The sequence below is a fragment of the Bipolaris victoriae genome (assembly GCF_000527765.1).
Source record: "Bipolaris victoriae FI3 unplaced genomic scaffold scaffold_29, whole genome shotgun sequence".
In the NCBI taxonomy this organism is placed as follows: domain Eukaryota; kingdom Fungi; phylum Ascomycota; class Dothideomycetes; order Pleosporales; family Pleosporaceae; genus Bipolaris; species Bipolaris victoriae.
Window position 1 is genome coordinate 179,387 of NW_014575363.1, and position 24,568 is coordinate 203,954.

The 24,568-nt window shown below is 49.7% G+C and overlaps 9 protein-coding genes across 9 annotated transcripts; 4 read left to right on the forward strand and 5 right to left on the reverse strand.

Annotated features, from left to right (window-relative positions):
- Positions 1-338: 338 nt before the first annotated feature.
- COCVIDRAFT_95307 (hypothetical protein) lies at positions 339-596 on the reverse strand (the record flags this gene model as incomplete). The annotated part of the gene is made up of 1 exon (XM_014702629.1): positions 339-596. One exon carries the CDS (start codon positions 594-596, stop codon positions 339-341), a length of 258 nt encoding a protein of 85 aa, XP_014558115.1.
- Positions 597-2,228: 1,632 nt separating this feature from the next.
- On the reverse strand, positions 2,229-2,657 carry COCVIDRAFT_62943 (hypothetical protein; the record flags this gene model as incomplete). Its single annotated transcript, XM_014702630.1, has 1 exon — positions 2,229-2,657. A coding segment is annotated over one exon (429 nt), but the record flags the coding sequence as incomplete, so codon positions are not given.
- Positions 2,658-5,135: 2,478 nt separating this feature from the next.
- COCVIDRAFT_14774 (hypothetical protein) lies at positions 5,136-6,234 on the forward strand (the record flags this gene model as incomplete). The annotated part of the gene is made up of 5 exons (XM_014702553.1): positions 5,136-5,384; positions 5,417-5,617; positions 5,716-5,723; positions 5,806-5,961; positions 6,099-6,234. 5 exons carry the CDS (start codon positions 5,136-5,138, stop codon positions 6,232-6,234), a joined length of 750 nt encoding a protein of 249 aa, XP_014558039.1.
- A 929-nt stretch (positions 6,235-7,163) lies between these two features.
- COCVIDRAFT_36522 (hypothetical protein) lies at positions 7,164-7,739 on the forward strand (the record flags this gene model as incomplete). The annotated part of the gene is made up of 1 exon (XM_014702631.1): positions 7,164-7,739. One exon carries the CDS (start codon positions 7,164-7,166, stop codon positions 7,737-7,739), a length of 576 nt encoding a protein of 191 aa, XP_014558117.1.
- Positions 7,740-9,800: 2,061 nt separating this feature from the next.
- COCVIDRAFT_95398 (hypothetical protein) lies at positions 9,801-10,600 on the reverse strand (the record flags this gene model as incomplete). The annotated part of the gene is made up of 2 exons (XM_014702632.1): positions 9,801-10,428; positions 10,491-10,600. 2 exons carry the CDS (start codon positions 10,598-10,600, stop codon positions 9,801-9,803), a joined length of 738 nt encoding a protein of 245 aa, XP_014558118.1.
- Positions 10,601-12,184: 1,584 nt separating this feature from the next.
- COCVIDRAFT_48959 (hypothetical protein) lies at positions 12,185-13,177 on the forward strand (the record flags this gene model as incomplete). Its single annotated transcript, XM_014702633.1, has 1 exon — positions 12,185-13,177. A coding segment is annotated over one exon (993 nt), but the record flags the coding sequence as incomplete, so codon positions are not given.
- A 5,287-nt stretch (positions 13,178-18,464) lies between these two features.
- On the reverse strand, positions 18,465-20,754 carry COCVIDRAFT_25399 (hypothetical protein; the record flags this gene model as incomplete). The annotated part of the gene is made up of 2 exons (XM_014702570.1): positions 18,465-18,669; positions 18,737-20,754. 2 exons carry the CDS (start codon positions 20,752-20,754, stop codon positions 18,465-18,467), a joined length of 2,223 nt encoding a protein of 740 aa, XP_014558056.1.
- A 615-nt stretch (positions 20,755-21,369) lies between these two features.
- Positions 21,370-22,389, reverse strand: COCVIDRAFT_95404 (hypothetical protein; the record flags this gene model as incomplete). The annotated part of the gene is made up of 1 exon (XM_014702634.1): positions 21,370-22,389. One exon carries the CDS (start codon positions 22,387-22,389, stop codon positions 21,370-21,372), a length of 1,020 nt encoding a protein of 339 aa, XP_014558120.1.
- A 1,202-nt stretch (positions 22,390-23,591) lies between these two features.
- Positions 23,592-24,471, forward strand: COCVIDRAFT_14780 (hypothetical protein; the record flags this gene model as incomplete). Its single annotated transcript, XM_014702554.1, has 2 exons — positions 23,592-23,916; positions 23,972-24,471. 2 exons carry the CDS (start codon positions 23,592-23,594, stop codon positions 24,469-24,471), a joined length of 825 nt encoding a protein of 274 aa, XP_014558040.1.
- Positions 24,472-24,568: the final 97 nt, after the last annotated feature.

A 24,568-nucleotide genomic window follows, 5' to 3' on the forward strand; every position in this document is an offset into this window, starting at 1 on the left:
AAAGCGACTCAGAAAAGGAAGACTCGTAGAAAGTCCAGAACACGCGAACCTGGCTCTTGATAACAACAAAACAGACCCACCCCGCCGCGAAAACACCGAACCCGATAATAACACAAACCCACTTCCCACCCATGAGCATGAGAAAAAAATCTTGTTGATAACCAGCAGCCGGCAGCGGGCGGCCCTAACCGGGCGGCGCATCCATACAGAACAACACACGCAGAGGACAACCCCGGGCGGGAAATTACGATGTGCGCCTCGCACCTCCGAATACGTCTTTGTTGTGAATACCATATAATATTCCAATATTTTCGAGGTCATCTCTCATCTTGCGAGTCCTATAATAGAGCAGCTGATAAGGTATCACCATGTGTTAAACGAGATTTCAACAAAAAACTGCGGTAATGTCGGGGAAGCGACCAAAAAAGGCGGGATAATTGATCATGGATGAGGATGGGGGGCGTGTGGAAGCGAGACGAGGCAATGCCGTTGCGGAATTCTTTTTTCGCGCTTCCCCGGTTGGAATCGTTGGAACCAACCCCATTCTTTTCTTTTTCTTTTCTTTCTTGATGCGGAACTCCACATTGCCCACACATACACGTGTCGCCGATTGCCCACTTCTTCGCAGCCCCCAGGTGGGGAGGAAAAAGAGAAGGAATCACGCACCAAACTTGCCTCTTTGTCTGGTCCCCGTAAAAAAAACCCCTCGGCTTGTCCGGCAAAGAGCCCATAGATACCGTGACGACACGATAACGATTGTAGTTAGCTAGTTGGTAAAGCGATGTTTGGGATTTTGTCTAGTGAGCAGCAAAAGGGAAGGTTGCGCATTGCTGCGATGCAGAATGCCGAGAGAGTCCCTTCTCTTTGGTATCGCCACAGTTAGCATCGGTGTATCGTACAGAACACAGAGCGCAAAGAAAGAAACAGATACGAGCGATGGCTGTCGCCGCCGCCATGCCAACTCGCCCACATGTCAACTGAAGCGGTGCGCAACATCCAAAGTTTAATTCTCTCTCTCTCACACACACTCTCTCAACCCGCCGCGTCCCTTTTCGTCCATCAGCTACCTACCCTACTATCAAAGCGTGCGTACTACTAAGCACGCACGTCAATGACAATCCTGTTCCTGGATAAGTAAGTAACCAAAAAAAAACCCCCCCCTCCCTCGCCGACAACCTCAACATGGCGTTAAATCAACAAAATAGAGCGTGAGCGAGCGCCCCAGCCCAGCCCAGCGCCAGCGATGTGCGCAATCTAGAATTTCCTTGAATCGAAGGCAGAGGCGAAGGCGAATGGCGAAGGGGAAGGGGGGGGAGGGGGCCGGCCCTAAGCTTTGACCGTGTGGAAAACGGGAAAAGCCCAAAAGTCCGCACTAGAGAAGCCAGGAACGCGTACTTGGCAGGCACACACACACACCATGGGCGCAGGTACCAGGGGGGTTGCTGCACGCAGCCCGAATACGAGGGGGGAGGGGGGGAGTCTTGCAGATTTGCCGGGGGAAGGGGAAAGTGTCATCTCCGTTGAGTGCGCTGACTGGAGACGAGTGTGGCCCCCCCTCCCCTCCCTTCACTCTTCGTGTCTGTCAGCTGCGACATTTTTTTTGTGGTTCGTTGGTGCTGCTTTGTCCGATGGTCTTTTTTGTTGTCTTGCCTGTGTCATTGTTTTGGGGGACCTCTTTGTTGGGTCCAGGAACAAGGGAAAAGGAGATCGGCGGCGTGGCGCACAGCCGCAGGGGAGTAAAGTTTGGTCCTAACTGCATGTAAACGTTAGAGCCGCTGAAGTCGTGTGCGCTGGTTGGTTAGTAGTCGGCTAGAAAGCTGGGCACGAAAAGGGTCCATAGCTTGTCTGTTGTTAATATCACCTTGTACACGAATAGGGCCAAGCAACACGCGCGAGAAGAAAAAAAAGGCAAAAGCAAAGGGTTGGCTCGTGAATTCGTAAATCTGTAATTCGCAGTAGATACTAAGAGAGAGTTAAAAACGCTTGCAAGTACTGCGCCCCTAGTGTGAAGCAGGGAATGATAAACCAGACGAAGTACCATACAGATACAAAGGAGAAGAGAAAATATTGTTCCGAACCAGCGCGATTGATATAAAGCTACGCGTTGCGTGTTGTTTGGGTCTCCAAGCCGCCCTGTCACCTAAAGTAGAATAGAATCGAAGAACCACCCAAGAAGAGGCATTAAAATCCCCTTCTCTTTTGTCTCATGAAAGGCATCATGCTGCTTAAGCGAGATCGCAGCACCAGATACCCTCCCTGTTGCTGCAACCAATCTTGGAGTAGTTGGGCGAGGTGAGGATCTCGGCGTGGCCAGTCTGGCCCTGGTAGTCCCAGCCCTTGGAGAACTGCGCGCAGGCATCGCCGAGGCCGGGGAGGTTGGCCATCTCGCAGAGCCATCCACCGACGAAGACGTACTCGAACTTGTCGGCGTCGCCGGGGGCGAGGACCTGGCCAAAGGTGCCCTTGTTGAGCTTGTGCACCATTTTACCGTTACCCTCAATGACGACATTGAGAGCGTTGGACTCGAGCTCAGCGGAGAACTCGAGCGCGCTGAGGCCGAGCTTGGCGCGCCACTCAGCGACTACATCCATGTAGCCTCCAGTGGAAGGAGCTGGGGAGGGAGAAGGCGAGGGGGTAGGGGTAGGGGTAGGAGTTGGCTCTGGAGCAGGAGCAGGAGTGGGGGTGGGAGTAGGGGTGGGCTCGGACTCAACTGGTGCCTCGGGGTAGGGGCTGGGAGTAGCCTCGACGTAGACAACAGATGAGAGGGTGGAGGGAGCGGGAGCGGGCTGCTCAGCTGGGTAGGCCTCAGGAGAGGGAGTAGCAGCTGGGGCGGGAGTAGCAGCAGGAGTGGATGAGGGGCATGGGGTGGCCTCGGGGGAGCCCTCGGTGACGTAGACGGTGTGGACTACGTGCTCGACGACAACCTCAACGTTGGGGTTGGCAGCGGGAGCAGGCTGGTCGGCCGGGTAAGCAGCTGGGTAAGCGGCCGGGTACGAGGGAGCGGCGAGCGCAGAGCCAGCGAGGGCGGCGATGGAGATGGCGATGGAGGAGCGCATGTTTGTAGATTTGTGTGATTTGGATTTGACTGAATAGGTCTGAACTTGGGGGGAATTGACAAAAAGGGTTCGACGGTCGACGGGTTTTTGGTTATATGTTTGCGAAGAGAGCGTGGTTATGCCGTAGGGCGGTAGAGAACGTGGTGTCAAAGACTGACAATGTATGTAGACTGAAAGACTGGCGTCGAACCTGGAAGTCGCAGACCTGGGGTATCAAAGGAAGGGCTGTTATAGTGAGGGGATAGACTACATTTATACAACATGGCGCTAAGGAAGCGAACGGGCGCTGTGCAGCGGGTATGGGCCTGGAAATGAGAACGAGCGCCATCGCAGGTCCGCCCATGGCCCCGTCCCCTCCGCAGATTTGCCAATGCCTGGAGCTAGAGCGTCTTAGGCGGGTCTTTGCTGCCAACCTCGCCGCTCGGATCCTTTCATTTCATCATCCCCTAGAGCGACCTAAGACCACGCGGGTGACCAGGGGGGTTTTGGAGTCCGATGCACCGCGCACCAGTATTGGCTGACAGGGCTAAACCTCGTGTCTCCGTCAAGCGCTTTTCTTACAGCAGCTGCAGGTCATCCGCGTCACACGGCAGACAAGAGTGGTTTTGTCTTGTATTCGCTTTGCTTGCCTGGCGCTTCGAGAGTGATTGTCGACGTCGCGGCTGGACATGGCCAAGGTCAGGGGTAGCACGTCCAATGATTGGGCTGGGCGCACTGGGCTCTCATAAAACCACCCGCCATGGCATTCCAGGCTGAAGACTAGCCCAGGAGCGGCAAGACGTAGACACGGTTGCCAGTGCGCACGTGTCCCCTGGCGGGTAGGGGTGTTCTCACCGGGCTACGTTTCAGATATTTCCTTAGTCTCCTCACACAGCTGTGGCTTGCTCGCCTGGCCTTCGTACAGAAACTTTGTGCACCGGGGCGCAGAAACAGACAGCTCGGCCGCCGGCGGTGCACAGTTGCTCCGTTCCTTTGACCGAAAACAGTCGACAATGAGGCTTTTGTTCTGGCAGTTTGAAGATTCGAGACTGGCGAAGCAAGTGTTGTCCAAGGGAGGGGTTATGGCGACTAATCGCAGACGGGAGGGTCTAGTTACGAAACAACGGATAGAAGAAAAAACTAACGTAGATCCCGTTTGTAACGCTCAACCATGAAGGAGGGGAAACATGCAGGCTTCCCGCCACAGCAGCATCCTCCCGCCACGGCAGTGGATCGTGTGGTCGTGGGCGACACCCGCCATCGTCAGCGTCTCATGGTACTCGTGTTCCGAGGCGTCCCCCTGTATCACCAACCGTTTTCTTATGCCTAGACACCTGCCTCATCCGAGTGCACTTGGGCATCTGAGCCGGCCTATCGAGGTTTTTCTGTTTGGCATTGGCCACCGAGCATGAGTACTCGTATGTGCAATGAGTATGCACGGGCTGAGCTTGACGAGCGGCATTGTAAGCAATCATCCGGCGGCCGGGGTTTAAATTTCTCGTTATTTCTCTACTGCCAGTTTTGCCCTAACGCGATATGTTACAAAATTACCGCTGCAAGTAATGAGGGTATAGCGGAGAGGCGCCTTAATCCTGTCCAATTTCTCGCCCGCTCTGTTGCGTCACCAGTCTGTTTGTTTGTACTCGGACTAGCATCAGATGAAGCGCCAACTGCGTCCCGATCCTCAGGCCACAAGCTGGAGTGAAACGTAACGTTGTGGTCTGGATGCATTCGAGGCCGCATGTCTTGCGCGTCCATTCCACAATATTGCGAAGTCGGAGAAGAGCCTGACTGCAATACTACCTCACCTGGCCCACCGCATCTGCAGTCAAAGGCCTTGTTGATTAGACTTGGGATAGATACTTAAGGACCTGTCACATTTGTATAGCGTCGCCATTGGGATGCGCCGCTCTTTTGTTGGTCTCGAGCTATATGTCCCTTTGTCAAAATGTTGCTTTGTCAAGTCCCATTGTCCGCCACGAACACTCCGAACATGTCCACGCATACATGCCGCATCCGTTGCCGCCGCGTATGTGAACATGTTTCCCCGCTTCCGCGGCAAACGGGAGGATTGTAGCAGATTCTTTGCGCGGATGCAAGATGCTTACGCAGCAGATGGCGCTGATCGCCGAACGCCATGGATGTCAGACAAACGTGGAGAAGAAAAACTCCTATCGATTAGATAGCTGGCTGGCGTGGCGCATCCTCACTGACCGGCGCCATGGTGCAGCGCGTAAATACGGCTCTGGCTCGGTATGCGTGCCGGCGTGGTTGACAGGTTCTCCGTGTCTTGTCTTGTTTCACATGCATTCGGTCCTTGGGGAAGCGGTCCTAGGCTCGACTGGCTGCGTAAGTAAGTAGGCCGCATGCGGTGACATCAGGTCTTGCTCAAAAGGCCAAGAGGTGGTGCATTCAGCCCGTCGCGGAACTCGCACTATGACGCGTGCAGCCCGGCCCAGACTGGGGACGTGGACCACGAAAATTCTCTGCTCTCCATCCGGCTCCGCAGTCGAGTGTTGATTCATCTGCCGCCCAATGGGCTTGCTCGTGGGGTTGCAAGGGCGTCTAGCATCCGCCGACAGGTAGGTAGTAGTTGGGTAGGTATGCCGCTGATGACACCTCAGACGCCGCCGACGCAGTGGGCTTCGACTTGGAGCCTCATTTAAATATGTAGCTGCAGAACAGCAAGTACGTGGCGTGGGACAGCGAGGAAACAAAAGCGATAAGAAACCGGATGGGGGAAAAATGCAAAAGATGTTGACCTCTGCAGGCGAATGGCGAATGGCGAATGGCGACGACGGCTGGTTGCAGCTGGATGGTGGCTTGGCATGTCCAGGCCAGGTACCGTGTGCCTGCCGCGCCAGGTACCCGGACACCCGTTCACGCATCCTGCGCCCCCAACGGCTGCAACAAGGCCATCATTCAGGTACGTGGCAAATCCACGCCCGAGTCCAGTCACCGCTCCCCCGAACTGCCCCGCTCTACAATATTGATAATATCGATAATATTCCCGCATACATGCTGCCTACCATGGCTTTTTTCCTTCGCTAGCAACGTGGACAGGTCTGCGTGGCTCTTCACCCAGACCCTCTCGACCACCAAGCCAGAATTCCAATTTGCCTTGCATACTCCAAGTCCGGCTCACGACGCTACACCACCGGACGCTGTAATCCCTACATCATCACCTGGGCACCTCTAGTCCTGCTGCTAGTACCGTGTAGCTCCAGGGCATACACAGGGCATGCAGCTAGGCTAGCACAAATCGGGCGATATAAACCCTCGCCCGTAAACTGCCCGACATTTCCACTCATTGAGTTTGCCGGGAAGAAGGGATCCGTTTTCCCAAGAGAAGAGACCCTGAATGCCATCAAGAAGAAAAATATTTCGGTAGGCCAGGCCCAGCTGAGCATAGCCACGACACATTCCACTTGTTCCTTGCTTTAGTTCGCGCCACCAGTACAAAGGTACCATCAGATGAAAAAGAAACATGCGAAAAACCGGAACCCAAGATTCTAGGCCCACGCATCTCCTTACATCATACGTCTAGGCTAAGTGCCACCACCCTGGTACCTGACCAACCACAGCCCTACAATGCTGTCTCCACTGTCCACGTTGAAGCGCTGAAAGCACTACTGCACCGCGAAAACGCTTCCGCTGCCGCCGTCGCCGGACTTGGACAAAGTTTTTTTTCTGCCCTCAACGTTTCACATAATTCGTGGGTGCTGCCTAAGGTGGAGGGGCTCACTGAGTATTGGGTGGGCTGAAGCTAGTCTTAGTCTAATCCTTCGCCATAGATACTTTCCTTTATAAAAGAGGGATGATTGCCAGAGAATCTTACCCTTTGAAATCACCAACACTGTTCAACATTCTTTTCCCCCGTCGCCTTCGGCAACACATTCCTTGTTCTCCCAAGAGGCTTTGACAGCTTCCCTTACAGTCCCTCCGGCAAACCAGCGAAAAAAAATCCCACACTCTCTTCTTCAACCCGAAGACCCACATATCAGCACTCATTCATCCTCCGCTTCGATCACGAAACAGGATATCCTTTGAGTTGATCTCTCCCTCACTCACACACACACACACACACACACATTCCACGTGACCTCAACCCACCCAAAACCCCTCACCATGTTCTCCAAGACCACCCTCCTCATGGCCCTCAACGCCGGCCTCACCCTCGCCGGCAACGCCATTCTCACCAACCGCTGCTCCTACGACATCTGGGTCTCTTCGGTCGGCGGCTCCCACCAAACCCCCTGCACCCTCGTGCCAGCGCGCACCCAATACACCGAGGTCCTCTACAACACAGGCACCTCTCTCAAGATCTCCTCCAGCGACAGCATCAAGAACGGCGAGCACACCCAATTCGAGTACTCCATCGCCGGCGGAAAGATCTGGTACGACATCTCCTTTGTCAACTGCGCCGAGGGCGAGTCCGCCTCTGCCTGCCCTGGCCACGCTGAGGGTTTGTCGATGCGCGGCTCCGATGATCAGTGCAGCTCTGCGGACTGCGCCGCTGGTGATTACTGCCCTACTCAGGCCTACTATGTTGATACGCCGCTCATTAAGCTGGGGCTCAAGGAGCCCGTGTTCGACTGCCCATCTACCGATGTTGATCTCCACATGACTGTTTGCTCTGGCGAGGACTCGCTCAAGAGGAGTGTGGCTGGCCGTGTCGCTATTGACCTTGAGGGTCAGAACTAGATGGGGCCAGATGATAGAACGCGCATCGGTGATGCTTGCGGCGTTGACGCTTTTGTTTTTTATTCTTCTTCTTCTCGATCGCTTCTTGTTTCTTCGATTCTACCATGATATATATTAGGGCTAGACAGGGTCTGAGCGTGGTTTGATTACCACTCAGCATGCTTTGCGGGATTGTATGATTTTTTTTGAAAGTGGGGGGGAAGGAATTCACGACAGTATACGATTTGATTATGATATGACCTGGAAAAATTCAGAAAATCTTCATCTTTTGCTGGTTTGCAAATGAACTTTCAACTCTTTCTCTCCACATGCTTTGTGACTTCGTATGCTTTGTGTAACCTCGGTGTACGATCTCACCTTCATATTCACCCTGCACATACTTGAACTTATCGCAATTACCACACCACTTCCATCCCTCTCTTCTCTCGATACATAATCACTAGATCCCCTACCACGGTAACCGCGCCCTCGAACCCCCACCCCTTTTTTCCTTTTTTTTCCCCTTACCTGCATAACAGCTGAACCACACACGCTCCCCTCCCAAAAAGCAATCAATACCCACTAACCCGTGTTTTTTTTACTTCTTACACCTGCATTTTTTTTTTGGCAGCGCCACGTAATCTCTCAAGACTAAGTAAGCAACTTTCCCTGCAATCTTATCAAGCGAGACGTTGTACTTGTGGCGGGGAAATGCGTTCTGCGGATTGGTTGGGGGTCCTACGCGCGCAATTTCCCGGGTTATGTCTCGGATAGCGAGGGGGATGTGTTGGCGGGTGGCGCTGAGGTATCGGGAGGAGGGGGTGAGAGGTGCTTGGGGGTGGGGGGTTTTTTTTTGGGAGAGGGGTAGGTGGGATTGTGATGGCAAGTGATGTTGTTGTGATTGAAGGAGGGTGGGAGGGTGTTTGGGAAGTGCCGTTTTCTGTATGAGTACGGACGGCCTAGTAATGATTTCGATGAGTGGAATCGCAATGTGTGTCGGTGGGTTTGCTGCTGAAATTTTTCTTCGAGTGATGGTTGGGCTAGTGTTCATGATCCCGTCGTTGTTTAGAGATGGGTTGGAAGACTCATAGTCGGAGTAACTGGTGGTCGGCCATTCGTAGCTCCTTCTTTTCTCTATTCGACCAGGGTATCGTGTTTACAGAAAACTCTGTTATAGTGACTACATCAAGAAGGAACTCACCGTAAGCGTTAGTGACGAAAACGGGCCACGAGGTGGTACTGCACGCTTGACCACTGCTGGCACCTTTGGGCTAATGCGATAACTTAGATTGAGAACTGAAACATGTATACATGTGTCGAGATGTTTTTGCAAATACTCGTTGTAACACTGAGCAACACGATTATTCTCTTTCTAGAAGAAATCATATACTTGTTCGTTAAGGAGCACTCTTGCTTCATGAGATACTTGTCCTAGAGTACACCTATGGCTTACAGAAATGCCGATCTATGAGGCGTGTAATTTCCTGAATACTTGAAGGAAGGCCTTCGGATTTTGAATTCACGCTTGAAGTCAAGTTAGAGTAGGCGGATACGAGTGCCAAGGGGATGGCTGTCCCATTCAACCTCCCCAAGCAATGTTACATCAGGAGACTATAACTGTAAGAGTAAGGATAGATAAACTACAAAGAGGAAGGCGACTTCTGGAACTAAAGGCCGAGATTCTGCAAGATCATGCACGCTTGGCCGAATAAGGAGGCGTGGAAGTGATAATCATCGAATTTCCAATGCCCAGGACGGAGCAAAGGACTTGATATGGCAACGCAACACGCGACACTACCAGGGTGGTTAGATACCCTAGGGCGGATCATGCGAGCTAACAAGACCTCATATGGAAACCAGCTGGATATGTAACGTATGTACTATCTACAGATTAGAGCGAGCGTGCGCCTCCCATGCACGAACAACAAACTACCGCCTAGTTTTTCGCCAGTAATTATTGCAGGCCCAAACATGCGCTTTGTAAATTCAAAAACGCCATGCCCCTTACGAAAAACAGAGTCGTGAAATCGTAACATCGTCATCGCCAAAACGCCGAAATTCAGGCAACCAAAAACGTATAGCTCAATACCGTCCGACAGAGACTTCACCAACAAAACTGGGATGCAGCTCGATCTCGTCGGGCGGCGTGTCTGGTGCCAGCCCACCTTGTGCGCTCAATCTTCTGCCCGCTAGACTTCCGGCGACACTTGCGCTACCTGATCGGCCACCGTCGAATCTCATTCTTTTGCTGCTGCGGTCCATGACCTCAAGTTCCTCTCTTAGGTTACCGACTTCTTCTTCTTTTTCCTTCCACAATGCAAGCACGGCCTGCCTCTCCTCATGTAATCGTGCCTCTTCGGCTTCCTTCTCTTTCCTGATAAGTTCAAGCACCGCATCTCGCCCCGCCTTCGCCGCAGCCTCATCCTGCATGCTTGTGCCCGTTGAGCAGCCAATCGCGCCAAGTATGTCGCCCTCTACTGACAGAATGGGTACGCCACCACCAAGTGTAGTGAAGCGTCCTGAAATAGCATTGCCAATGCCAGATGTAGCGCTGCCCGGCCATGGTGTTTCTTGGTATGCGGAGGTGGGGATTCGATTTCCGGCGGCGGTAAAAGCCATGTCCATGGCAGTATTTATGGAGGTAATTTTGGCGCCATCCATGCGTGTGAACGACAGGAGATGAGTGTGCGCGTCAACCACGGCGATGCTCCTGATCGGTGGTCAGCTCTACTCCGCACAAGTCATGTGTTTAGTGAAAAAGAGGGGTCATACATTGGCACACCAACTTCAATGGCATGTTGCTCTGCTGCTTGCAGGGCGACTCGCGCACCGCTTTGGGTCAGTGTAGGTAACGCTGCTGTCGCTGAAGCCGTTGGTGCCATGTTGAAGTATGAATTGCGCATTAAACCGGAAGGCGGAGGAAACAAGTCTGAGGAACCACAAGTAGTAAGAGAAATCAAGGCCGTCCGAAAAACAGCCGCGGTCTCGTGTCCCCCAGCTCTTTAGTACATCCCAGAGAGCGGGTATGCGGCTAGACTATTGCAGATTGGTATGTCTTTTCAGGCAGGCCAATCTCCTGAAGGATCAAGAAAGAGTTATTTAACGATAAGCAGCCCGTGGCGACTGTAACTAACGAAATCCTGACTAGAAGGGCCGCGGATTCACCAGACAGAAGTGGAGTAAACGGGCGATAGGCACCAAGCTCGCCTTACCCCAGGTTAAGGGTCTCAAGACCGGGACTGCTGGTGCCATGTTCTGGTACTTTGTCAATGTTTATTCGACACGGATGCACAGTGCCGTGTGGAGAGATTTTTTGTGGGCGGGTTAACATACCCCAATTAGGCAAGCAATATGCGATGTGGACTGATGCACTGGGGTCTCCGATCTCTAGGGCTGGGCAAGACCACGTTAACAATGCTAATAGAAATACCTCATGGCAAAACAGGTATCGCTGTTATTCTCTGGTATACGCGAAAAGGATGCTGAGCCCTGGGGGCGTCAATCACCCTCGCTAGGGGTGCTTGTGTCCATGGGCGGGGGGCATGATGTGACTGGATGTTGTGACAAAGTTGAGAGCCTCATGTCTACGAGATCGACAAGGCTGCGCAAGGTGAAGCCGATCATGAGTCTGCCGTCATCGTGCAGCTTGATGTGTGGTGTTGTGGTGTCGTGTGATGGTTCCAACGCGAATCGCGCTGGGGTGCACGATTCAACGCTAGTCCAGAATGGGGCTTAGCACCATGTGGAGAAATCCTTCGCTCCTTCGTCGACTTATGCCGCCTTCACTTTCGCATGCAGCTTAACTTCTGAATGCTGAATCACATTCGAATGGGTATCTGGTCCTACACCGCTCAGGTTCGGAGGTGCCAGAATACGTTGGTTCGTGCGAGAAACCCCAGGTTCACTCTTGATATCTCCATCTGCCTTACACTCCACATATCGCGTCTACTGCAAACTAGCTAGCAGTGAAATTAACAAGACTGTTTACTGAAACATCTTTGTTATGTTGGTTTGAGTCGCAAACGACCGGCTGCACCCATCATCCCCGGCCAAACCCCGTATCGCTAGTAAACTATGGCTTGTCAAAGACTTCAAGATACGATGTACAAACAACTGGTGAAAAAGGAAGATCATCGACCCAAACAGGTCACCATGGGTGATTGTGCGAGCTTCCCGTCACCTAACATTCACTTTGTTATTGTTCAACATGGGGTCTATTCACCGTCACTTTGTTTCTCATTCTGTTGTTTTCCCTATTGTTCGTGAGACATTGTGCTCCGCGCTCTCTTTGTCAAATACCAGACAACAAGTCTCAGACACTTACATGCCTTTTACAAACTCATCACATCTGCACCATCATACACAAATCGACGTAGCTTCTTTTGAACGTACAACCCTATTTGAGCAAGACCACGTGTCACCACATACATTTCCCTGCCGAAATCACGACATAGGAAGAGCGAAAAATGCTGGGATTCATTCTCCAGAACGATGTATTTTTCGCAACCATCCTTAACATGGTCCTCACCTTCCCAAGCCTCCGATACTTCTGGGATCCAGCCATAGGTTTGACATTATCTAAGCAACGCGCTTCTATCCCAAGGATAGGGGCAACCCAGACAGCGACCTTGCGCCAGGAACCGACTATGTTGAAGCCTATATCGACCTTGCCCCCGAAGCTGGTTACGTTGGAGCCTTGCTCGACTTTGCGCCCAGAACCGGTTACATTGATGGAAACTGTCACTCTCAAAGTATGTGATACTGTTCAAGATGAACAAGGTACAATATGGACGCACTATCCAGCTGACTCCGCGGCGCCACTCATAAATCAAGAATACTTTTCTGGTGAGGTAGTGCTGCATGAGACGAAAAGCAAATTTCAAACATGGACCTGCTGGGCGATGTTGTTCCTAACAATTACCATCTTGTGTATGCTATATCTGGTGTTCAGGTCAGGCTTTATAAGCACTGGAGTACCTATAGCTGAACATCAAACTGAGGAAACGGAGATTGGTCCAGGAGAAGACGAAAAGTCCGAACAGGAGTGGGAAACTGAAGCTCGTGATATGATCAACGACCTGAGGAAAAATAGACAAGGAATGCAGCATTTGATGGAAAGCGTTGAGAAGAGGGATGCCATGCTCAAGTGCCTTGGAGTTTTCGATGACAACGATACGACACCAGATGAAGAGAGCCTCGAGAAATCAGTGAAGAACAGGAAGGAGTCACTCGAAGCTAATGAGAACAGCTTGCGAACGATGCAAGCGGAGATCACAGCTTATTCGGAGAAGATCAAGGAATTGGAGGCCGAGAAACCAAAAATAGCAGAGGATACCAAGAACCAATGCGATCAGCACTATGCACAAAACGTTATTCCCAAATACCAACGGTCACTCGACGACAAGCAGAATGAGATCAAATACTGGCGCGCCGCGTTCTTCAATAACGAAAAAGACGAGAATATGACGAAGAACTACCGGCTCTGTGAAGAAAAAGAAGCAGAACTGGTGCAGCTCCGTATCTTACCTGCAAAAACCAGCGACTTGGAACAAGCCCTCCGCGATGCTACGAAGCAAATCGAGACTCTCCAGCAGGAAAAGAAAGACCAGGGTATTGCGGATAGAAGGCGGTGGATGCTGGAAAAGGACGACTTGTGCAAGAAACACAACGATGTCACCAAAGCGCTGAGGGTCGAACTCAAGGAAGCTAAGCAGCTGTCAAAACTGGCGAAGGAGACTACGAAACCACAACAAGACAGCAGCGCAGGCAGTACCGCCGGCAAGAAACAGGTCGAGAGCTTGAAGAAAGAGCATGAGGCCATGATGACTGAGGCTTCTGAGCTTCAAAAGCAGATTGACAATATGAACAGCATCGTCGCTGAGGTTGTTCAGGGTTCTGAGAAGCTTAGGGGCGAGCGTGATAGTTTCAGAGAAGCTTTGAAAAAGTTGCATAGGGAGAAGGCGTTTGAAGAGAAGGCGCTTGAAGAGAAGGCGTTTGAAGAGAAGGCAACCGAGAAGAAGGAGTGATATGGGAGTGGAGACTTGCGTCAAATGGTGACTAGTTTCGAAGGGGGTTAGGTTGTATATTGTTATTCTTCCATGGTTTGGGGAGTTTTCGGCGGCACTAAAAATAAGGAATGGCATAGAACCGGCGTTATTGAATGAAGTTACATCATACAACTAGAGTCACCAAGTAAAACAAAGTAAAATATCTTAACTCGTAACAAAAATGATGTCCTCTCAGTACAAGGACACACAACTTTCCCACTCAACAAGTTGTCTTCCCAAAATCATGAAACCTCAGATCGGTGCCACGGAAATGCCCATTGGTATGAAAACCAACAGGTATAATGTCCATCCACTCGTAACGGAACAACCGCCGTAACAGAACGAACTACAGGTACTTTGATTTTGATGCAATAGAAAGCTTGTGTATGTCTTTTTTTTCTAGGGATATTTCTCTCTAGTAGTACCCTAAAGCTACTTCTGAACTTCTTCAATTCTAGCGATACATAAATTAAGCTCGCATAGATGCTCAGAGATTGTTTTTATGACCAAAATGAGCCTTGCCCGATATAGGGCCACCACATAGCATTTGTTGTCATCGCAACTTATACAGCACCCTCATATAAGTCTAGGAATCTAATAGCACTGCTAAGGATGTATGTTTTACTGCAGGGTTACAAGTAGTGCTCTGTTTATGCAGAGTTTAACACCCTGTCGGTACTTCCACGCTCGGTTGCTAACTTATCAAAGCTATCGCTGACTCTCGCTTAGGCTACTATGCACGTCCATCACTTACCCTGTAACTTACTTAGTCAATAGATAGCTTACTGCATCTCCAAGTATGATTCTTATTTTAAAGTTTAGAATACGTTTTACATACAATAAAATAACCATCGCCTGCATTTCGAAATTTTTGACAGCGATAGGAACCAGCTAAATGGAGTTGAAGTTGGCGATTTATTCGAAATTGTCACCAACTTGAAAATGCAATTAAGGCATGACTTGGGCTGATATTTAGCTTGAAACTCTGAGAGAAGCTTTGCGAGGCTCTAGGATAATTTATGACGCTTAAAAACCTACTTGCAATTTTGCTTGTGTTAGGTTGTGTGGATGCAAAGCAATTCGGTACTTGGGCGGCAGACAAATCTCAAAAACGGTGGGACGATATCACGCCAGCCTTTACGAGGTACTACTTTACTCGAACCTTACTTACCCCAGGCTGCGCGCACGGATATGGTGACAGATCCTCGGCACCTCGCGTGTCTACTAATGCCGACCTCCGTATCCCGAACTACTCAGTCTTCGGGTATAGCTAACGCGAGAGTGATGGCGCCTACCAGAAGCAAGCGCCTATGAGTAGACTGTGAGAACGAGGCCAGCGCTTTGCAATGCCCTAACTGCCTCAAGTCGGGTGTGCACGACAGTTTCTTCTGCTCGCAAGACTGTTTCAAGAAGAACTGGGTTGGCTATTCCTCACTTGTACCATGTACAATATGCTACCGCGTAACAAGCTAGACTCATCCTATAAGCGTCCATAAAAAAGGCGCATACGGCAACATGCAGCCTTTCCATTTACGGGGCTTGTTCGGCCGTCGATTCACTTTCCCCAAGAGGAGCCGCCCCCAGGTCCATCAAGGGCCCAGAATGATGTGAGGCAGGCATTCCAGGGGTCGAATAGTGCTTGGATCGCTCCAAGATCAGCCTTTTCGGCTCCGAAAGCCGAGAGGCAATAGGCAGGGTAGAGAAGCGGACGACGTTTCAAGCGTTACGCTTTTTTTGAGACGAGCATGTACACCGATGGAGAAACTATATGCACCATTCGTTTGTCGCTTGGGAGATGAAGGCCTGATGATCTGATATAAACGGCTACTGTGTAGCTGCTGTACTAGATACCGCGAATCATTGATAGTATTGAACGTCACAGAGCATAATGTGAACTACGTGAAGAAGGTAGTAGCAATTGTGATAGTACATTTCAATCTACATAATCCATGTGCCATGAATTCCTTTGCATGATTTCTGTAGCCTTCTAGCCACCGGATTCAGTAGTGCGGCTACTATATTTGCGGCCACACCGTTCTTTCTCGAGTAAGCGTAGAACTTAGGGCAGTGTTTTCGATTGTCAACTCACGGACTAGTAGTTGCAGCAATGCCAGCCATCACTCAGCTGATGACAGTCCACAGAGAAGCAAAGACCCTTGCAGTTACTATACGTAGAGACCGCCCCAGGCTCGCAAGCGTTTGCTCTCTTGTCTTGCGGCATTCCAGCGACGAAGACTGTCGCGTAAGCGGCTAGGAAGATAATCGATGCTGAAAAGGTCTTCATGCTGCAATCTACTTAGTGTGCGGCTGATGTGTAAGCTCTATGTACTTACGCTGTTGATTGCTCTTTCTTATCAAGCTTGGAGTAGTAAGAGATATGTCTTGTTGGATATCCGTGTATTGTCTGGAATATTTTGGGGTTTATATATCTTCCATTGCATCAGCTATTCTGATAGATAAACCTCATGAAAAACATCACACGAACATCGCTTAGATCAGCGCTAGTCTGGGTTCAGTAATGAGTCTATTTGCTGACAGCAAAGGTTATTGAACACCCCCATATCAGTTATTCATCACCCCACAAAACAGGGGTCTGCATAAGTGCGACGCTATCTGTAATTTTGTATCTTATACCATAAGGCTCTCTTCTCCCTCCTCTCTCTCATGTGTCTTCCTCTGTTGCCTCTTCTCTTTCTTCTATCTCAAGAGATAATAATTGATTAATAAAAGGAAAAAGAAGAAAAGAGAGCGAGAAGAGAGAGAGAGGAAGAAGAAGAGAGGGAGGAAGAGGAAAAGGAAGAAGAAGAGAAAGAGTAAGCAATATAGGCTTTCTCTACTTGTGAGTAGACCCTTTTCCCTAGCTCAGTGAGACAACGTTACGAGTTTCACGTATAAAGCACCGCCCAAACGCCGAACTGGCGGACGGATTAACGCATGAAATTTAGACATGTAAATATTGATTATGAAAACAGCCCGCTATCCTGCTACCTTTATGGGTGTTGTGAAGCTAAATTCGGTGGACAAGTAAATTTTAGAGACTAACGGAGATGTTGTGCACAAAGGGTGCGATGACGAGACTGAGCTCAATTTGATGACGCCCGCGGAGGTTATGCCCGCTCTGTAGAAAAGTATAAGGATAGTGCTGACCGGAATTGGTTTCCGGCTCTGACCTATTGTTTGTTCTCAGTGCACAGTACACCTCTCCCCGCATCACTTAATATAACCGTGCGGTCCCTGCACGGTGCTAGCGTCTATGTGGTAAGTAACTTACAAAGCGGTCGTACCCTGTGAACAAACGATGTACGCGGACCGGAAACCGATTTCCGACCACTGTAATACGAACTCGGCGCTAGTTTTCATCATCTGTCTACGACATTGGAGTAAGGCGAAGCAAGGCGAGACCGCAACGGTGAAGGCAGCTTGTGTTCATCGTAAAAGTCCAGCACTAGTATTCTTTCCAAGATTCAGGTTAGCCAATTTTTTGTCTGGTTTCGTTCTTTGTTTGCGGTAATATTTTTTGGTGCAGCGCGCGTCTTTATGCATAGAGTACTCATAGTATACAACAGCAATGTGAACATACGACATTCTTCAACACCAGATTTCTACCTACTGATTCTGAGAAGAGAGAAAGCCGATATGCCTATGATGGAAACACTCCTGCCATGTGACACACACTGAGCGCATGGCTAGATACATCTGTCACTTTTCTGGTTTTTCTCGCAACCCTAATGGCTTTCGCATTTGGTGTCATCCTTGTCGAGTGGAAGGGAGGTGGAAACATACGGCTTACGCTTGGCGAAGCTGTTCAAGACCTTATCTTTGCAAGAGCTCCCCTGAACAAGGACTTTGTCAATAGGACCAGGAATGGGACATGTGTGGATCGTGTTGTTTTGGTTCTACGGAAAGAGCAAAATATGTACGAAGGCGCGACATGTGCACTAAAACTAGAACGTGCTACTACTAGCGTGAGAAGGAAGATGGGATGAGAACTTGGCTGTTAAGATTTGTCCTCACGTTTTTGAGATTTGTTTCCCGCGCTAGTCACGTGTGTACTAGCGCAAGCGTAAATTATAGTAGCCAATGCATTCACCGTTCAACCTTTTAGAAGAAGGTTAAAGCTAAATTGTTTATATTGTGAACTTGTCAGCTACTATTCCCGTCCCTTCTTATGCGGGCCAAGGCTCTTCCAGACCTCACGAGCTGCCACCGTTACAGCACATTTGGGCCGCGGTATTCCGGGGCTAGTTCTAAAGGGTGAAGGATGTTGTGGCACGATATAAGATCGAGCTCAAAAGATCAAGGGACGACACCCAACCGAGCTGCTAGAGCTGGGCCCAATCTAACCGCTGCAATATAATTGATTGAAGAAAGTGTCTATTTGCTCCGAAAAGAAATACCAATATATATCCGCGCGATACTATACCAAGATATGAAGAAAAGAAAAAAGGTGACCAGAGTGGGTGTGCAAAATTATCAGAGGGGGGCTGTGAAGCTCAACTCAACTCAGCTGGAGGTGGCTGATTGCACAGCCCGCAGTATATCAACGTGGGAAGGCTGGAAGCGAATTCCTAATAGAGCCAACTAGCAGGAAGGGCTACAAATTTGTATCGGCTTGAACCTTGCAATAACTCTTCAATCAACAGAACATATTTTTGCTTGTTCGGCTTTGAATTTGAACCCCCATTGCACCACTGCTACCTTACAGCTGTGAACTCTGGAACCCATTCCAGCCCATCAAGTCTAATGCCCTCGGCCTTCTCACCTCCCTGATTGCCATGATATCCGGGTCGTCAGAAGGACTTACACTTGAATGAATCAACCCATCATCATCGCACAACTGAATCGCTAGTATCTCCAAGGTAATTGGTGGCATACGATCTAGTACTTCACGCTCAACTGGAGTCCTATTTTCGTTTGTTAGCAGCGAAACGCCCATGGCAGAATACAGTAAAGATAGCAAAGGCAACGCACATCCTTTGGTAGAGAATCTCCTTATCCGTCTTCACCTTGAGCATCTCTGCTTGCATGTACTGATCGCTTCGGAGCTGTGATTCGAGATATGCCTTCTCCCATTCGCTCTGGAACACAGTCTTCAGCAGCGCGATTAACTGCGGGAGCAATGCTTTTGGTATGTTGTTAACTTCACATGCGAGGGTTATTGGATGCTCAGTGTATTTCACAATGAAAACGTCGCCGTAGTAAAAGCGTCTTGAAAAGTCAATGCGATCAAGGCCAAGCATTCGCTTGATGTAATAATTCTCTGGAAGATCAATGTTCTCGTTCCGATAAATCCAATAGTGCCCTTCGATCATTTTGGTGGGTTGATTGTGAACATTGAAGCATCTGAGTTTACGGTCAACGTGGTAGGCCGCCCAGTACTCACGAAAGTCAGGCACAATGTGGAGGCCGAGCTCTGGAATCCAGCGTTTGGACTCTGGGGGCTGGGCATGATAGGCAATAGGTACCAGTCTGGGCTCGCTTCCGTCAGCCGGTATCCGAAGTACCTGAACCGTCTTCAGTTTCGGACCAAAGGTGTCGCCATCTTCATCTAGTTCTTCTGCTGGCGTGCATGCGGTCTTGTTTCGTTCATGGGCGAGATACTCAAGCTTCAGCTTGGATGGAATTGCACCAGGTAATGCGCCTCCCTCAGACATACCAACAGAAGACTCTGCTATAGCTGGTTGGATTACTACTGAACCAGCAGAGAGAACTTGAAGGATGTAGCTGTGGGTTTGTATTAGTGCTGCAGCTATAGATATACCGATGCCTGGTGGTGCAGAAGCCGGGATAGATGGTAGTGTCCACAGCGGGTACACCTTTCCGTGAGACGTCCGAGCACGAAAAGCTGGGGTACGTATGCCGTCCACGGAAAGTCTGACGTAATTTCTAAGAAGTTCATTACATAAGAAGCATGGTTTCTTGCTGGTTCCGATGTAACCATGGACTCTTTGTTGCCACTTTAACTCAGATTCCAGATCTACAAGGATTTGCATCTCCGCATGAACATGCAACCACGATGCATTATAGTAGCGTTGAGCATGGCTACCTTTCGCGAGCTGCTTACGGTGAACTTTCTTGGCTAAGCTTCGCACCTGCTTGCAGAACCTGCTTGCTTCAATGCCGACTTTGTGGGGAGACTCCACCGACTTCCACTCAAGAGATCTAAACTCGGAAAAACTGAGCGCAGTCGTCTTGAAGCACTCATACGCAACACGGAGCCGGCTGAGCATTAAGACCGCCTTGGAGATTTTGGCGAAGGACGGTTCCTTGAGTTGATGTGAGTCAGCGCACCGCAGCCCATAGGCCAAGTCCACTGCTTCCCTAAGGGAAAGGATGCTTGGACTGTTGCTATATGTTCCACAGAGCTGGAAGAGGCGTTGAATCTGCCCAGTCGATGGGTCGTCAATATCTAGTCCCGAGACATCGACTTTGCATTGACTGATTTGAGAAACATAGAGCTCCAGCCTGAAACGGGCGTACCCGATAAGTCCTTCTTTGTCTGCTCGACTATCCCAAAGAAAGTCTTTCTCTTTTGAAGGAGTTCTACCCGTCATCGATATCACGCGAAGCCAAGTCTGTAATTGCCCTAACAGTTTGCGATCGCGCTCATCAAGGCCATCGTTCTTAGCCACAAGAATCGTTGTTGGATAGTCACAGCTGGGATTGATCCAAGCTGCAGCAGCTACGTGCTTTACAGTGGATTGTTTAGGGTGTAAGTTGGAGGTCTTTTCGCGCGCAAGCACTTCTGACAGTCGATCGAGGAATTTGTCTTTGAGAGCATTCCCAGTGGCTCGGTGAAGCTTTTCGCAAGCCACCGTCGTTTGCCAGTCATCGTCGATATCCTCTTCACTTGAACTATCATCGTCGTCTCCAGGAAGCACAGGGGTAGGCTGGCAAATAGATTGCTGTTTTGTGTACATAGCAAACAGTGCTGCTGTGGCCGCGAACCTTTGCTCCTCGATGCGTGCAAGGTGCCAGATATTGCTCATCATTGACAATGCTAGTGCTAAGATGCAGAATGGTAAGGCTGAATGTCGACTGCGGTTCACAAATAAATGGTCTGCACGAATGTGCCTTAGATTGGGGACATGTGGAGTGTGAACCTTGACGGGCGGCTGGATATACGTGGTGTGGGAAAGGCGATGTAATAGAGCCCAACTGCGCGCGAATGAGTCCGCTTAGCTAATGTGAGGGGCAGATACATTGTGGCAGTTGAGTTGATGAGTTGGCAGCAAGCGATAATGGTGGCTGTTATTGGCTGCCTGTTGGCTGTACTACGTACATTCTTCTGTGTTCAAGCCCCACCCACGGCGCTTAGCAGTACGTAGTACTCAACCTGTATCGAACTCTCATACAATAGCATTTCACAATCATGATTACACAAAGTGCAATAGTGTCTCATGAAATTTCTATTTTATTTGCTCTACTTTTCTAGAAAGAAGAAAAAGTATTGATACACCTGTAAGAGATCCATAGGGCATTCTAATCAATACATCATCATTAATTCCTATCATCTAGTCGCAAATATATATAAGCACTATAGTCTGATATCACTGCAATATCCAAAGCCATAGCTAGAGGTCTAACCGTTGAGTCCTGCAAGTTTAATTCCCCAATTTCTCAGCGATAATGTCCTCAGACAACTTCCACAGCCTTTCAGCCTTCTCCTGATCCACCGCCCACGCAACCGGCTCCACAAGCTGATTATCCTCCAACCACACCCCTTTCTCAGGATTCAATCCAGGGTCTGCAGCCGCAAGCAAAATCGTCGAACTCCCCTGATCAATAGTCTTCGTGAATAGCTTGTCAAATGCCGGCACAGCCTTGATTATTGCTAATGCTGCTGAACTTCTCACCCTTCCCGGATGAAGCGAGAACGAAAAGATCCCTTCTTTGGCAAACAACTTGTTGAGGTGAACCGCGAGAAGCAAAGCGGCGGTCTTGCTCTGCCCATACGCAACATAGGCATCGAATTTATCGGTTGCAGGGATTCCGACCACACTAGTGATGAGATCCCAGTTGGGCTTCTCGTCGTCGGGGAGTTCCTTGTCGAGGTCGAAGTTCCAGTCGCTGAAACGGAAGGGGCTGTAGTGGGAGGCCTCACTGCTCACAGGAATGATGCGCGTTGCGCCAGGAGGGTTTACCTTGGCGGCGGCAAGTAGTCGTGGGAGGAGCATCTTGGTGAAGAGAAAGTGACCCAGGTAGTTGGCCGCGAGATGCGTCTCGATGCCGTCGACTGTTAGTTGACGCTCGGCGTTCCCGAATTGGCTGCCAGCATTTTCGACGAGGATGTCGATTTTCTCAATGGATTTTTCATTAAGGATGTCGTTCGCGGCGCGCTGGACGTCTTTGAGGGAGGCAAGATCAAGAACGACATTGAAGAACTTTGTAGATGGGTAATCCGCCGAGATTTCTTTAGTCAGGCTTTCAACTCGGGCTTTGCTGCGCCCAGTTGCGATGATAAGAGATGCACCTCCATGGGCAAATGCGCGAGCAGTAGCCTCGCCAATGCCTCCAGGGGAGACACCAGTAATGAGAATCGTTTTGCCAGTAATTTGGGATGAGTAGGCTTTGGCGATTTCCAAACCGCCGATTTCTGCGGTGAAAGACTTGCTGGTAGCCATGGTTATCTGATTGATAGATGCAGGAATTTGTTGGAAAGAGTTTTCTTGTTCTTGATGGTAATGAATTGAAGCTATTGATATGATTATTTTGGAAGAAACTCCATATCCTTTATACATGCACTCTGATTCCCAAGGTGGTGCCCAGCCGGACCCATGACATAACTGAAGCATTGAGATGAGAAGTCCGTCTTCGCTGTGTATTCTGACCAGATTCCCCGAATGTCATCAGTATGAAACCCACATTGTTGACGCGCAACGTACGAATCCTACACCACTTAGAAATCCGCTTATTAATTCTGATAGATTTATCGCAGTTCGGCCTGATTGATTTCCCGTTTCTTTTCTGACCAAGAATTGCACATTGGGAAAACGGGCCAAATATACGCGCGTTGAGGAAAATGGACGAAAATCGGCGCATGAGAAAACTCCGAAATAGCGGCGTAACCCACATCCCATGAACAACCTCCCACGTTAACACTAAGTTTTACGCGTTGTGAGTAGGCCCCTGCGATTTAACTTACTTCTTGGAGTAGTTGCTAGACTTTGTTCAGACCCTAAATCACGTGTAAGTCAAGCTGGTCGAGGCCGGCCGATCATGAGGAGCGTTTCTGATAAGGCGGCTAACGTTAAGTTTTCTTTCTAAGTAACGAATTAACCAACGTGACTTGGGATAAACTTAGATAATTATTACTGAGAGACGAATGTCTACATGTCTCTAATGTGCAGAGGTCCCGTTCAGAGAGTTTGTCTAACGGTAATCTTGGCGCTTCAGTGCAACTCTTCTTAGCGTAACCTGGCTCGGGTCCACTTAGGCAATCACATGTCTCAAAAGGTACAGTATACTGCATAGCAGTATCTGACAGCCGAATAGCTATATACGTGTGATAGTAAGGCAGGCACTATAGTAGAGCAGCAGCTACAGAATCGACGCACGCTGAGCCTGACGTTATGTAGTGGCGCTGTGCTGGGATCGAAGGTTAGAAGGAAAAGCGTCCTGTCGCACAGGGTGTCCCACAACGCAGGAGCGGATGGTATTCTATCTCTATTCAGCGCTAGCTAAGGATAAGCATACTAAGCCTAACTAGGTAATTGTAGTACGAGGCACAGGCCCCCAAGTATCTACCGCCCACTTGCGCGGAAACACCATCCAGCCTAACACCAAAAGAACCACAAGCACCTCCAGGCTCTACTTGACCTTCAGTATGGATACTAATGAAACCCATACTTATTCGGCATTTGCAGATCTTCTGGCAGAATCTTCACGGGTTCTATGCCTCGTCGGTGCTGGACTCAGCGCACCATCTGGCCTAGCCACCTGGCGTGGAACAAACGGGCTATGGAATGATATCAATCTGAAAGAACTTGCCTCGCCCAAAAAGTTTCGAGAAGATCCAGTTACGGTGTGGAGCTTTTACGGCGAGCGTTTACTCGAGGCGTTGCAAGCGAGGCCAAATGCTGCACATCATGCGTTGGCGGCGCTTGCTAATTGGCATCAAGGATGGCTGACTATTAATCAGAACGTTGATGGTACGGAGAGTAGCGTAGAAGAAACGATCGCCTAGATGCGCTAATAAGAGTTCAGGGCTTCTTAAGCAAACCGGTCATCCCATGTCAAGACTACTGAACATTCACGGTACATTAAGAGTTGTCCGATGTACTACATGCGATTACTCTATGAACGTCCATAAGCCGGAAGACGTTCCATTCCTGCTTTTACTATCTAATACTGATCATGAAGCGCGTCCAGTCGTGTTATCTGATCTTCCCCATTGCCCCCAGTGTGCAAATCTATTGCGCCCAGGAGTTGTTTGGTTTGGCGAGAGACTTGCTGCTGGCGCGCCAGATAGTGTTGATGAGTGGATGTCAGAAGAACATATTGATTTAGTGATTGCGGCTGGGACTAGCTTGCAAGTTTTCCCAGCTGCAGAGTGGGTAAGCACCGCGCGAGCGTATGGAGCATCTTTGGCTGTTATCGATGCGGGATACTATGGAATAGTGGATGATTTCGATGAAGGTGACTGGCTCTTCAAAGGTGATATCGGGTTTGTTCTTCCTCAAATAGTCGATATTCTCAATTCATGAGTCCATGAAAGAAAATCTTGTTGATTATAACGCTTTTTACACAGTATCATTCCACCGTCGTAAATGTTGTTGCAAGTGGTTCCTCACCGATGACGGG